We start from the raw sequence: 15512 nt of genomic DNA on the forward strand, positions 1-15512 counted from the left end.
TTTGTTTTTCAAACAGGACAATGACCCAAAACATACCTCCAGGCTGGCTAAGGGCTATTTAACCAAGGAGAGCGATGGAGTGCTGCATCAGATGACCTGGCCTCCACAATCACCTAAATTCAACCCGATTGAGATGGTTTAGGATGAGTTAGACCGCAGAGTGAAGGAAAAGCAGCCAGCAAGTGCTCAGCATATGTGGGAACTCCTTAACCTCTTGCGATGAGCAAATCCGTATCCGGGAGCGTAATCATAGCCTCAAATGCATTAGCATAATGCAACGGACATAAATACCCCTAGAAACTTTTCCTATTCATGAAAATCGCAAATTAAATAAATATATTCAAACACAAGCTTAGCCTTTTGTTAACAACACTGTCATCTCAGATTTTCAAAATATGCGTTACAGCCACCAGTTGTGTAAGTTTATCATGGCATAATGCTATGCTAGGCTCTGCTGGCAGCAGGCAACATTTTCAAGGAAATAAGAAAAGCAACCAAATTAAATAATTTACCTTTGAAGAACTTCAGCTGCTTTCACTCAGGAGACTCCCAGTTAGATAGCAAATGTTCCTTTTTTCCAAAAAGATTATTTTTGTAGGCGAAATAGCTCCCGTTTCTTCATCATTTCTTCATCAACAGCACTGAGAAATCGACCGGAAAATGCTACAACTATAACGGCAAACTTTTTTCAAAATTTGCTCCATAATATCGACAGAAACGGCAACCGTTGTTTAGGATCCATCCTCAAGGTGTTTTTAACATGTATATCTGTCAATATATCCGTCGAGGCAATTGGTTTCTCATAAGAAGCGATTGGAAAAATGGCTACCTCAGTATTTTGCGCAAGGTTTTCTGCGGGAGACACCATGTGACCACATGCTATATATGGTCCCTGACAGCCATTTTTCAATGGAAATGCCTAAAAAGGCGTCACAATGCTGTAGACACCTTGGGGAATACTTGGAAAACGTAAGCTCATTCGTAGCTCATTCACAGCCATATAAGGAGTCATTGGCATGAGGCGGTTTTAAAAAATGCAGCACTTCCTGGTTGGATTTCTATCTGGGTTTCGCCTGTAACATCAGTTCTGTGGCACTCACAGACAATATCTTTGCAGTTTTGGAAATGTCAGAGTGTCTTCTTTCCAAAGCTGTCAATTATATGCATAGTCGAGCATCTTTTCGTGACAAAATATCTTGTTTAAACCGGGAACGTTTTTCATCCAAAAATTAAAATAGCGCCCCCTAAATCCAAGAGGTTGAAGACTGTTGAGAAAGCATTTCTCATTACGCTGGTTGAGAGAATGCCAAGAGTGTGCCAAGAGTGTGCAAATCTAACTATTTCATAGTTTTGATGTCTTCACTATTATTCTACAATGTATAAAATATTTTAAAAAATAAAACAATCCCTGGAATAAGTAGGTGTGTCCAAACGTTTGACTGGTACTGTTTATGTAGGCCTAACAAATGCTATTCAGACATCCATTAAAAAAAATGTATCTTATTGTACCAATGACTAGTCAAAACATGTCGTAGATGACATGAGAGAGAGAGTGTGAAAAGCACAACAAAGCAATATGTATTTTCAGTGAAATATTGGAATAAAGAAAATGCCATATAGTTAAACACTATCATAATCAAAAAGTAGCTGTTTTTTGTAGTAATGAGTGTGGTTGAACTTATAAAGGCATGTAATGTCTCTGTATCAACAAATATCTTGATTATCTTTTTAGGACACCCAGCACGCAAGTTTTCCTGGTGCACACAGTAAGTATTTCCCAGCACTTTACATTCAAGTCTCACACATTTTGAACCTCTGGATGCAGGTTGATTTCACCATTGTCATAATGGTAATGAGTTCTCTTCTCACCCTTCCTCACCTCCAGAGAGACCAACCAAAACATCGAGCAGTCACCAGTCCAAGGCAGCGCCATGCGATGGAGATCAGGCCAAGTGAGTGTCCCTTCACCCTGTAAATCTCTAAGAACATTATGGCTAGCTGCTTAATGATCGTGACACAGTTGACAGAGGATCCACAAACATTGAGGGACACAGGATAGGAGCCATATTGCTTAGTTCTCCCTGTAGTTGTTTGTGTGGTAATGAAGCAATATGTGTTGTTAATGTGTAACTTCCACGGCCTTGTAATGTTCCAGTAATGTTTTGCTGGAAGATGACCTGAAGCTCAGCAGTGATGAGGACAGTGATGGAGAACAGGACTCGGCCAAAAACGCCTCCAGAAACGCATCAGCAAGGTAGTGGCCTTATTCGTCTCTCAGACTGCGACTCATTGGAGCTCAAGTTCTTGATACGATTCACCCCCCTCAGAACTGGAAATAAATCCTATAAGAATAGCTTGCTATTTCCACGTGTAACTACTCACTGAGGATGCCTCCACATGAACGGCCCTGGCCTACTGTCCACTAACTTACTGCGTTTACCTGTCTCTCTCCCACAGTAACAACAGTAATAACAGCGAGGGAGCGGTGCACTCGCGGGACGACTCCAGCAGTCACAGTGGCTCAGAGAGCAGTTCAGGGTCGGACAGCGAGAGCGAGAGCAGCTCCACGGATAGCGAGGCCAATGAGCCCCCTCGCCCGGCATCACCAGAGGTAGGCCTAGTTTTCCTTTTCACCTACCATCTTCTGGACCAGTTATTACATTATTGTATTATAACCAAGGGTTGTCACTTGTCAGTAATGTTTACCTTCTGGCACCTGACCTGATAAGGCATGCAGAATATGATGTAGTAGATCCCAGTCCAAATTTCTACACTTCTCCCCACAGCCTGAACCAGCCACAGCCAATAAATGGCAGTTGGACAACTGGTTTAAGAAAGCCAAGCAGTTCTCCCCGGCCTCCCCAGTGGACAGTAATGTACCCACCAAGTACAAGAAGGAGGGGCGGGACCAGAGCTCAGGCCGTGGCTACAGTGGGCAGGGCGGGTCTAAAGACTCAGGGGCGCCTACACCTAGCAGGGACCTGAGGGCAGCACAGAAGGGCTCAGAGAGCGGCCGTGGCCGGCAGAAATCTCCCGCTCAGAGTGAGGGTGGCCCGGGTCAGCGCAGAACAGTGGGTAAAAAACAGCCGAAAAAGTCTGAGAAGCCCCCGGTGGTGGAGGAGCCAAAGGGGGGGCTGAGGGTTGAGAGTGAACCCGCTCCTGAGATCCCTCCCCATCGGCCGAAGGCCGCCACCAAGGGCTCCCGCAAACCAAACATCAAGAAGGAGCCCAAGTCCTCACCCAGACCGGCTGTGGACAAGCGAAAGAGCAAGGCGCCCACCAAGACTTCCCAGAAGTCCCGGGAGTTTGTGGACACGGACTCTTCCTCCTCAGAATCGGAGGAGAACGACAGCATTCCCTCATCGTCTCAGACCCCCAAGTACACAGAGAGCATCAGGACTCCAGTGTGTGTGTTCTCTCCTATGGAAGAGAAGGAACTGCTCTCTCCTCTCAGCGATCCGGATGACCGCTTTCCCATCAGGCAGCAGCAGGTGCTCATGGTGAAGATCGACCTGAGCTTGCTCTCCCGCGTTCCTGGACGGCCCTACAAAGACCTGCTAGAGCCCAAAGTAGAGAGGGACTGCTCCCTGGACAGAGACAAGGACTTCCAGAAGCAGCCCTCTGAGAAGAGCTCCGGTAAGGGCAAGAGGAAACACAAGGTATGGCCTGCCACAGCACACTGCTCTTCATGCCGTGTTAGGACTTTCCTATTCACATTGGTGAAAAAGATTGTTATGACAAGGTCTGTTACATTTCCAATCCGGCTGTTTTTATCTCAATATCAAATAATTTCTGGGTAACTATTAGGGTGTTTTCACATATAGTCCTCTTTAACGAGGACCAATACTTTTAAAGTAAACTCTGGGGTAAAAAAAAAAAGAAGCAAAATAACTCAGTTCTTTGTATTCACACTGCTCTTGAATTTGAAAGAGGACTCGATGCTTTTGCCAGTTCACTATTTCACCTATTTTGTGGTCCAAGTCATTTTTGCATTCACATTGCTATGTTTAGAAAGGAACCCTGATCTTTTTCCAACATTCATTCAATGCACTCTGGGTTTTTACAAAGTGCAGGACAAGCCCGTCCATCAGAATGTGTTATCGAACAGCTAGATATACCTACTTACATGTTGTGCACGGTGGGGGGCATTGTCATGCTGAAACAGGAAAGGGCCTTCCCCAAACTTTTGTGACAAAGTTGGAAGCACAGAATTGTCTAGAATGTCATTATATGCATAGGGGCAGCTACCATTCTCCTGGCATCTGCCAAACCCAGACTGGCAGATGGTGAAGCGTGATTCATCACTCCAGAGAACGCGTTTCTTCTGCTCGAAAGTCCAATGGTGGTGAGCTTTACGCCACTCCAGCCAACGCTTGGCATTGCACATGTGTTCGGCTGCTCAGCCATGGAAACCCATTTCATGAAGCTCCAGACTAACAGTTCTTGTGCTGACGTTGCTACCAGAGGCAGTTAGGAACTCTGTACTGAGTGTTGCAATCAAGGACAGACAATTTTTACGCACTTCGGTGGTCCCGTTCTGTGAGCTTGTGTTTTCACTTCGCAATAACAGCACTTACAGTTGACCTGGGCAGCCCTAGCAGAGCAGAAATTTGACCAACTGACTTGTTGGAAAGGTGGCATCCTATGACGGTGCCACGTTGAAAGTCACTGAGCTCTTCAGAAAGGCCATTCTACTGCCACTTTTTGTCTATGGAGATTGCACAGCTGTGGGCTTGATTTTATACACCCGTTAGCAACCGGTGTATAGCCAGATCAACTAACTTGAAGGGGTGTCCACATCATTTTGTGTGTGTATATATAGTGTAGATTGCATTTAGTAAAAGGGACATTTTGCAATTTTTCTACTTCATAGTCATCTCCAGCACCACCCTAACTAACATCAACATGAAAATGGCGCGTTTCTATGTTTTGTAGTAAAAAAAGAGGGAAGATTCCATTCAGTGTGTGTCATGTGATTTTTTTAACCAGTTATGAGTAGGAATTGCCTACTAATGGTCTATTTATTGGTTGATGATGTCATTGGAAACATTTATGTTCCTGTATCTTTTTTACTACAAAACATAAAAATGTGCCATTTTCACACGTTGGGGTGATGCTGGAGATGATGAATGAGGTTTAATTATTTATTTGTTATCCTTTAAAGCGGTAATATGTAACCTTTTGGGCGACCCTACCAAATTCACATACAAATGTGAGTTATAGATCTGCCATTCTCGTTTGAATGCAAGTCTAAGTTGCAGTAGATATTTTTCTATGTGCGGTATTTCTATGCTTCCCCTTATGTTTAGTTTTTTTATTCTTTTACTTTTGGTTTTCTACACCAGCTTCGAACAGCTGAAAATCATTGGTAACAGAATAAATAGCAGACCAATAATGCAGATTAAATAATGCTTTAATTGAATGTAGGTTTGTGGTTAGTGCTATCCGGGCTCTTTCGGATGTCCATACCTTAAATCCTAACCTGAACCCTTACCTAACCTTAACTCTTACCTTAATATTTACAATGGTTAACTTCAATAGGATAACGTCAGAGATAGGATGTCCCAAGGATTCCAGATTGCAAGGATCTTGATTTTGTACCCTATGTTGTGATTCTCACCAAATTTTGTCTTCTCAAAGTATTCAAATCAGATAAACCGTTTATGAAGCTCTCTTAGCCTATAGATCACATAATCTGAACATTGTACCAGTACAAAACATATTTTTGCATTTCTGTGCATCCTTGAAAATCGCTAATCTTTATCCAAAAACGCCACATTCTTTTTCTCCATGAACCTGCACATCATCTTCTCTTTTGTGGCTCAATGTCAGGGCTTATGGCAGGGGAAAAGGTGTTGCAGTAGTCAAGTGTGTGGTGCAGGAATAATGACAAGGGAACCTGCGGAGCTTTGTGTTCAGATTGCCCTAAAAAAGGGAACCGTACTGCAGTCAAGCGAACCAAACTCAGACCACCTCTCAAGATGGTCTCCGTTCGCTTCGGCGGCTCTTTTGGGGGGTCTGAGTTACTTTGGAGTGTTCGCACTGCACAAAAAAATGAGTTCACAAATTAGCTGAAAGGGACCAAGTATAAATACACCCATAGGTACCTTACTGTGATTGTTTAATTTGACCATTTTAATTGAAAACAAAAATTGTTTCTTCACAAAGACCAATTTCTCAAGCAATAATTTTGCCAGGACTGTTTGGGAGTGGTCTGAGTGGGAAGAGGAAAACTGAAAATTAGCCTTATTGGCAGAGGTTTGGAACTCGATCTAACTAACAAAATAGGCAAAAACCAGTCAAAATATGTATGGAAGTAATATATGGAGACTGTTTAGTGACACAAATAAGTTATTTTAAATACATGTAATAAAAATGAAATCAGCATTTTTTTAAATCTCTGATATTGGATAGATACTTCAGACCAAACTTGTAGTGAATATGTTATTCAATGTGTTTGTATGGGCTAATAGCAGTAAGGCCAAATATAATTTTTATACGTTATACAAGGGATCTTACAACTCCAAATCAAATGGCAAAATTATCCTTCTCAAAACACCCCCCCACCCGTGCTTAGACAGGGCTTTGAGTCTTATGGGTTAAGCTTGAATGTCAATACGTTTTGGCCATCTTCCTAATGTTTATGACCTAGAGAATAGAATGTGATATTTCATGTTCAGTTGATACCCAGTCAAATACCAAGGACCCCATTCCTTACAAGCCTTTCAAATGCACCCACAATAAATCATCCTTTCCCCTCCCCTGTTATTCACTTTAGAATGATGACGAGAGCACCAAGCCTGATAGCAAGAAGTCCAGACTTGAAGACAAATCCTCATCTCATCACAAGAACAGCAGCAAAGAGTGAGTGACTTTTTATTCAAACCATACCATCACATGCTTAAATTCTGCAACCCAACATGAACATTGAATGCTAAAATTGAAAACAACCCACACCAGGTCTAAGAGGGCAATGGAGGCCAAAGTGAAGGAAGAGCCGGTGCCCTCTCCCTCCATATCAGGGTCAGGAGGGCTGCAGAGAACACCCAAGGCAGAGCACCAGAGCCGCAAGCGGACGGTCAGCCAGTCTTCCACCTCCCTGTCCAGCGGAGCCAGCAGCGGTAAGGAGGGAGGCCACAGCACCAAGAGCAGCTCCACTTCCAAACACAGGAAGGGCGAGGACAAGCAGGGCAGGAGCAGCCGGGAGGGCAAGGTATGTGGGTGTGTCAGTCTAGTCTGCCTGTCAGTCTATGTGGGCTGCACACTGTCATGCTCTACTTTTGACACCATTTTATCCAAACGTGTGTGTGTGTGTGTGTGTGTGTGTGTGTGTGTGTGTGTGTGTGTGTGTGTGTGTGTGTGTGTGTGTGTGTGTGTGTGTGTGTGTGTGTGTGTGTGTGTGTGTGTGTGTGGGTGTGGATGCCCTTTACCAGCTGCACTGAGTATTATTCTGGCTCAAGTGTCACACAAAATGTCCACCGACTGCAAATACATTTGGGAAGGAAACAAATGTAATATTTGTAGCTCACCACTTTCACCACGGCATGATTTGTTATTCCCATCACATTGTCACATAAAATAGCCCACGTAGGAATAGGATTATAAACGTTGTCTCTCCGCAGGAGAAATCCTCAAAGGGCTCTGATAACAAGCTTGCTGTGCCACGGCTCTCCTCGGACGGCTCAAAGTCCCTGAGATCAAAACTGCTGTTTGAGGACAGGTAAGAAGAGCCATCTCTCCACTGTGGATAACCCACTGCCGGTCAGCATGTAGAGCTGCAGGGGATAGGGTTGCCTGGGATATGGGGAATGGATGTGCCAGTGTAAAACAGAGATGCCATACATTACCAGTTTAAAAGCTCAGTGGGAAGGGTCCGTCCACTTGCTGTGGCGAAGAAACCTTGTGCATAGTTGTTTAGAGAGTATACTCAAACATTTGTATGTTATTTTTCTACGTTTGGGCATACAGGAAACAAATGCAATAACTGACTGGGGAACCTGTTCTTTTTCAGGGTTCACTCTGCGGATCACTACTTACAACAGGCCAAGAAACTGAAACACAATGCAGATGCACTGGTAAGAAACGGTTGTGTTAGCTCTAATATGAAACCAAGAGCATGTAGGGCTGAAAATGCTCTTTGGTTGATGAAATGTAATTTCCTTATTTTACCAAGACAAATATGACTAGTCACGTTCTGAATTGTTCAGTGGGTTCTTTCTCTAACTTAGCATTTATATCCAAGAAGTCGGATTACGTAACCTAATACATCCGATAATAAGCACCGAGCTCTGACATAGCGGTGCGGGTTTCTTGTAACAACTTTTGAAGGTTTCACAATTTGTGGTTGTCATCTTCAACGTTGTTTCTGTTTGTTGCAAAAATCTATATTAGCATGACACGAGCTGAGTTAAATGTGAAAGGCTTTGAAAATAAGCAGCGTGGTATACGCTCAGTGGTCCGTTGACATTTCAGAGAGATACTTGTTTTTGTGAGACATTTTCAAACAGGAATGTCGAATTAATATTAAAAGCTTATACTAAAATATGATGACTCAAAATCGATATCTATCTTACCTCTATAATGTTTTCTGTCCTACGAATTCGAGAAGCTGCCGAGTTCAACGGGAAAGTGAGCCTGTCAGATAGCCAGTAGCCCAGAATCCAGCCTTTGCTGACACGATGCAATTTTCCAGATTTTTGACCACTTTTTTCCCTCACCCTAATTCTGGCCATCCTACAAGGTTAAACACTCCAATAACTTTTGAACGGATTACGATAGAGACATTGACCCATTGGTCAAAAGATGCGTTTTTGTTTGGACACCCTATAGCAGGGGCATTCAACGCTTACCCTACAAGGTCCGGAGCCTGATGGTTTTTCTTCTACCTGATAGGTAATTGCACACAACTGGTGTCCCAGGTCCAAGTCAGTCCTTGATTAGAGGGAAATAATAGAGGAGAAAAAAAAGCAGTGCAACTGGCTTTGAGATCCAGAGTTGAATATGAGGGCCTAGAGTATGACAACTGTTTTTCACGAAAAGCTAGGGAATTTAGTAATTATTTTGGACACACTCTCTGGAATAGAAGAGTTTAATGGTTTTACTATTCCGTGCTTTTGCATCCTCTTTTTGGGTCCTCTGGCTACTGAAAGTGGAGCAGCTAGATGAGCTATAATTGTCCACACTTGGTATCAATAATTCACCTGGGGATTATCATCAGATACTTACGTGTATCTCACTGTTCTTATTGGGAGACGGGAGCCTGTCTAGCCCTATTCTCAGGTATCCAGGGAAACCATCAAATATTTGTATTAGAAATCTACATAATACTCATGACATTTTAAGTCTGCCATGTTTATTACAACGTTGCTTTCACCACAAGCATTGGTCATGAAGCGTTCCCCTTGCTACTAACTGTCTACTCGATTAGTGAGAGGGAATCAGTTGCATAAGAGTCGGTTTTCCTAATGTGTGTTGCTGCTGTGTGCAGATGGACCGGTTTGAGAAGGCTGTGTACTACCTGGATGCTGTGGTGTCCTTTATTGAGTGCGGAAACGCACTGGAGAAGAGTGCTCAGGAGGCTAAGTCTCCCTTCCCCATGTATGCCGAGACCGTGGAGCTCATCAAGTAAGAACAAATTGCTGCGTTTCTCGACAACTTCTTTACGACATGTTTTAACATATTTTCAACATGATATCGCTGACAGATATGGCAGCTCTGCTTCTAGCTCCAAAGCAACTTTCCATTATTTTGTTTTACAAGCATTCCGCTACATCTGCAATAACATCTGCTAAATATGTGTGTATGTGACCAATACAATTTGATATCAAGTAGAAATGATCTTCACAGTAGCAATTACCTTTTCATAAAGACACAATGTACCCAAAATTGTACAAATGGACAAATGATTAACTGAATTGACAGTATACCATAATATTATGAAACCTCTTAAGAGTGCTTGTGTGGCATTGCCAGACAGACCTACTGAGAACCAGTCATTAGTCTCTCACTCTCTTTCTCTCTGTCTCTGTCTGTGTGCATGTCTTAGGTACACTATGAAGTTAAAGAGCTACATGGCCCCAGACGCTACGTCAGCAGATAAACGGTTAGCCGTCTTGTGGTAGGTGTCCTGACTCATCACTCAATAGATTCCATTTAGAACGTGTATGGACATTAGTGTCATTGTGCTACTGCTCATTGAGTCACTCTGCTAAAGTTCATTCATCCCTACCTCCCTCCCACTCCAGCCTGCGATGCCAGTCCCTCCTCTACCTGCGACTGTTCAAGCTGAGGAAGGAGAGTGCACTGAAATACTCTAAAACACTCACGGAGCACCTGAAGGTAATTTATTATCCTTGGTACAAGTTCAGAGTTGTGATATTTTTGCTTAAGTGTGCATTCCCTTAATTTATTGTTGTATGGATCAGAAGAATGACAGACATTCATGTTGCATTGCTTATGTTTATTTGTTTATATCAAATTGCTCGTGTTTATTCTGCATTTCAATTTGCGTTTTTCAGAATTCCTTGAGTAACACCCAAGCGCCCTCTCCTGGAATGGGAAAGTAAGACATTTTCGGTGTTTTATGCTGTCTTGAGACCAACAGTCTTCTTAAATGTATTTCACTTGTGAGGAAGTGAGAGTCATCAATTAATGGTCCAGACATAATGCTGAATCATGGTGGAAAAATCTAATTTTGAGCGGTTATGATGATCCTCTTACCATCCATCTGCATCTACCTTTGTCTTTCAGTAAAGCGGCTGGCATGCCCTCTCCAGTCTCTCCCAAGCTGTCCCCAGGTAGTGCCGGTAGCTACTCGTCAGGCACATCCAGCGGCAGCTCCTCGGTCACCATTCCCCAACGCATCCACCAGATGGCTGCCAGCTACGTCCAGGTCACCTCCAACTTCCTCTATGCCACCGAGGTGTGGGACCAAGCAGAGCAGCTGGCAAAAGAGCAGAAAGGTACCTGACTCACTCCCTCTTATCAGCTTCATCAGCACAAGAAGAAACTAGATGGGTTGTCTCCTATATAGCATGCATATGGCAGTGTTAGCCCAACTTCCAAGGCATCAATATCCTATCTAGTGCTTGTTTTAAGACGTTAGATAAAATAATTGAATACTACTATTAGATAAAAACTAAGTGTTGAGCTGGCAAGCCATTCCTAGGCAAGAGGTCTCTGACTGTTAAGTGTTTACCTTGCTTACCCTGGCTGTGACCTGTCTATTTTACTGTTAAGTGTTTACCTTGCTTACCCTGGCTGTGACCTGTCTATTTTACAGAGTTCTTCACGGAACTGGACAAGGTGATGGGCCCTCTGATCTTCAACACCAGCAGCATGACTGAACTGGTGCGCTTCACACGGCAGGGCCTACACTGGTTGCGGCTGGACGCTAACCTCATTCCCTGAAGGATGCTATAACCCCCCATCCCCACTGCCCCTCCATACACACATGAACTATAACACTGTGTCCATTTTCTACACCAGCTTGCCAAAAAACTGAGCGATATTGAGAATCTTAGATCTACGACTATCCCAGGGGTGGGGGGGGGGGGGGGGTTGGGATTAAGCTATCTGTACATACTAGCAAATCCACTACTAGTGGTCTTTGTCATATCTTTGGGTTTTGCAAAAGAAAGTCACTGTTCTATTTGGCACAACGCTTCTGCAGAATTATTTTAGATGAAATACACAATTCTATAGGCTATAAGCACATTATTCACATTTTACTTTTATTTATATATAGATTTTTTTTTTTTTTTACCAAAGTACTTCCTTCAAACCAAAGGTGCTTTAAAACTAAGGTTTGTCTCTTATCTTTTTTTGTGCCTTGTATCTGATTTACAGGAAACTAGAATATACCATGTGTTGAAATGCAGATCCAGCCAAGTTGGTGGGGATTTAAATGGTTTGATCAAATCAACTGTTTCAAATCAAATTTGGAGACATTTTAAAGAGTTATTTCAGGCTTCCAAATGTAACTTTTTGGAATTGTACTGGACGCTAGCTGTGATCAGTGGGTTGAAAACAGTCTTGATGGTGTGTGAAGTGACCGAGAGCTTGGTTTGCCTGACAGATATCACTGACACATGCACACATTACTCTTAACAGTTGCCATTTGAAGGGGAGGTGAGCGCACAGATGACCACATTTGGCGTTCGCCTGTGATACACCATTCAATTGATTTTGTTTAAGTTACTTTCATCGCTCTGAAGAAACATTTCCTATTTGTCAATGAGTTCTTCTTCCTATGAAATCTAGTTTGACTGTAGTGGAAAGGTTTTTTGTTGTTGATGAATTGCCCAGAGAGATCATTCATTTCTAAACAAGGTGTTATTGTTCTATTTGATTCCTTATAGGTTTGTACCGGAAAGGGTTGCTGTATTTTTCTAAGGCGCAGCAGGGTGTGTGGTTGGTATTGCAAATGTTATCCTTGAAACACAATGTAATTATTTGTATAGTTTCTTCAAAAATTGCCTGGCAAAAGCAGATACTTACTGCAAGGAAGGACATGAATGCACTTGCATTTTAAGACTACAATTCTTTTTATAGGTTAAATAGCATACACATTGGGTGGTGCTTATTAGCCATACATAGATCGACTTGTAAGTGTTATATTCCAATCACAAAGTACATGGCCAATATATATTTTATTTATGTACCAAGCAGTTACTCTGTTCAAAGTTGTTCACTTTCAGATTATTAGGCTTGAAATGCAAAGTATTTGTATTGAATATGAAACTGTCATACTTAATTTAATGTTTAAAAGTTGTTCCTGGGTTCTCTACATAGCGTAATAGTAATTTGTGTATTACAAAATATAGAAATGTAATCTATGGTCTATATTTATGGTACAGGTTAGATTGAGCTACTATAGTGGTAAACTGCCCTAATATTTATGTTATTTTGTATTGTCATTAGTTTTGCAACAAGGCAACAGAAAAGTGAACTTGATGCATAAGTGGTATTGTATGATGAAGGGTTTTTTCCTATTAGCCCATGTATAATATACACATGCTGGAAACACTAGTACCTTTTTCTCATTGGCACCCTGGTCTTTAATTTTGGGGAAACTGTTATTTCTTCTTGCACTCAGAGTAATGGAAGATGTTTTATCTATGCAGGATTTTTTTTAAAGTAAAATCTTTGTAAATCCTTTTTTGGCTTTTAGTTTGAAATCAGGAATTTCCCCTTTTTAATTGTTGGCCAAAACCTATTTTGTTTGACACAAATGTCCAATGCTTTTAGCTTATGCCTCATGCTTGTCCACTGATTTACTGGTATACATCTGCTTTTGTAACCAAACATGGATGGCTTAAGCCATTTTATACCTTAAGCTGGAGGCCACTTTTCTCAGATAGTTCTCTGGGTGTGTGTGTTCATGTAGCCATGTCTTCATACACTGGTAAACTTTTAAGTACAGCTGCAAGGCTTGTGTTCCATCCTATTCAGATGTACATTTCTCACAAGGCTTTCACTCATATGGATTTGTTTTTCTGCCACTTTAGCTTGTCAACCATTTTATTTCCTTTGTTTGGCTTTTACTGACTATTTTAAGTGTTTGGAAGATATTGTGTGGGTTGTTTGATACCATATTTCAATGTAAGTATAGTTAGTTATAACTTGAATAAATCCAGGGTAAAATGAAATGTTCTGACCTTCAATAGAAAGACTTAACACTTGCATGTCTCTATTTAAATACAAATATGTATAAATTGTATATAAAATATTTCTTTTAGGGTAAATTTATACTACAGTTTAACATTTGTATTGAAATTAAGTTGTAAATACATTTTGAGATTATATGCACATTTTCTGAGCTTTTTTTCTTCAAAAAAATGTTAGGTGACACTTGAGTCTCTGAACACTGTATATCAATATGTTTATTAATCATTTTTGTTACTGTATTGTATGCCTTGTCTCCTGCTTCACCAATGTCTGTCATTGTCATAAGCATTATCATCATTGATGTCTTTAGATCAAGTGCTAATATTGTCTTTTCTGTATTTGATATGGAGACATTTAAATCCATGCAATGTATATTGCTGATCAGATTGAATGGATGGATGTTGGTGTGAGATGTACAGTTGATCATAAGAAAAGCATCTCAGTTTCTACTTTACGTGAGAAAGCTCTAGCCCTTTTGAAATTGATCCGAGATGTCTTTTGAGATATGTCTGTATGTCAAGCAGTTGTAGAAGTTTATACAGTATGTTGTACTTATTTTTAACTGTCTCATCAGCATACAAAGTACAGTAGTTTTAATTGGGTTAGTTTTAAACTATTGATAACAGATGTATTATGGATGCAATATTAAGTAAAGGTACTCTTATGAGTTTGTTATTCAAACTTGGAATAACATGTCATTTAAAATCTCTTGTGAAGTATTACTTGTTACTAATGGGATTTCTGAGTCTGTCCTGAATATAATTTGTATTTTACTGTATTGAGAATAAAATATATATGGTTATGTTTCATTTACCTGTGGGTTTCCAATACATTGTACCATTATGTCAATACACTTGGATGTAGATGTATTTAAGAATGTGATTTTGGTTGATTGTAGAAACCTCATTCATTGAACACAACACACAACACATTTTAAGACCGAGCCCTTAAATGGCAGCTGGCTTCTCTTAAGAAACCCCACATATCTGGAACCCCCCCCCTTTAAGGCTAGTAATATTGGCTCTTGTACCTGTTGTTCCAAGGCCTGAATTGCCACCCTGTGGACATGAATTGTAATGTCACTACATTGACTGTGTTTACCTTGGAACCTGTCTTGGAAACATTTTAAAATGCCAAGTGGGGCTTTCTGATCTGCCTGACAAAGTCCCCTGGTCATCTGAGGGGAAGTATCCCAAAACCGATCAACAGTAAAAATAGATGTGTTCTGGAGTGACCATGCATCTGCATGGTTACTTTCTCTGTAAGTGGTTTAACAACATTGTTGGGTCCTCGGCAATAGAGTGTGTGCTTAACGATGCTAGGCCGTGCATTACTGAAACAAAGTCGTTTGTATAGCTCTAGTATGCAAAGGCTCTTAAAAATGATTAGCTACTTTCAACCCACATTGCACTTCTTGAGGAACATTAACCCTTTTGTGCCAAGGGAATAGACACTGATGTTCAGATTATATGCACACTAATTTCTAAAGGGCTTCCCTATTAATTAAATAAAGGTAATGTCTTACAATTAAAGACAAGAACAGGCTGTAGTTGGCCTTTATGGTGTGTAAGAAACCTTGTTGCTTATTGTACAAACATTCCACAGGCATTTCTTAATTAACCTGTCCGATGACCTTCAGCTTGTATAACCTACTTCTATGGGTTGGAGATTAATAACATTTAAACTCACCTTTATGTTTGAATAAATAATTTGAAATGTGATAGGAGTTAGGAGTTCAAATCCAATCAATTTCTTAGCGGAATATTTCATACAAGGGCTAGTATTCGGAAAGCCCCGCCCACTCATCTGCCCATTGGTTGGGCTGGATGCAATTCTATTACCTT

At 41.3% G+C, this 15512-nt stretch overlaps 1 protein-coding gene across 2 annotated transcripts in view; it reads left to right on the forward strand.

Moving 5' to 3' along the window:
- Positions 1-14477, forward strand: part of LOC123999991 (AF4/FMR2 family member 4-like) — a 36658-nt gene extending 22181 nt beyond the window's left edge. For both annotated transcript variants that reach the window (XM_046306058.1, XM_046306057.1), the window contains exons 6-20: positions 1733-1766; positions 1886-1952; positions 2156-2254; positions 2458-2611; positions 2787-3659; positions 6779-6864; positions 6961-7213; positions 7623-7720; positions 8012-8075; positions 9488-9624; positions 10046-10117; positions 10245-10338; positions 10518-10561; positions 10750-10961; positions 11282-14477. In XM_046306058.1, the coding sequence (XP_046162014.1) occupies positions 1733-1766; positions 1886-1952; positions 2156-2254; positions 2458-2611; positions 2787-3659; positions 6779-6864; positions 6961-7213; positions 7623-7720; positions 8012-8075; positions 9488-9624; positions 10046-10117; positions 10245-10338; positions 10518-10561; positions 10750-10961; positions 11282-11409 (2415 nt within the window). In that variant the 3' untranslated portion in view covers positions 11410-14477. The remainder of the gene's footprint in view (positions 1-1732; positions 1767-1885; positions 1953-2155; positions 2255-2457; positions 2612-2786; positions 3660-6778; positions 6865-6960; positions 7214-7622; positions 7721-8011; positions 8076-9487; positions 9625-10045; positions 10118-10244; positions 10339-10517; positions 10562-10749; positions 10962-11281) is intronic.
- Positions 14478-15512: the final 1035 nt, after the last annotated feature.

Source organism: Oncorhynchus gorbuscha, linkage group LG16, assembly GCF_021184085.1.
Source record: "Oncorhynchus gorbuscha isolate QuinsamMale2020 ecotype Even-year linkage group LG16, OgorEven_v1.0, whole genome shotgun sequence".
NCBI classification, from domain to species: domain Eukaryota; kingdom Metazoa; phylum Chordata; class Actinopteri; order Salmoniformes; family Salmonidae; genus Oncorhynchus; species Oncorhynchus gorbuscha.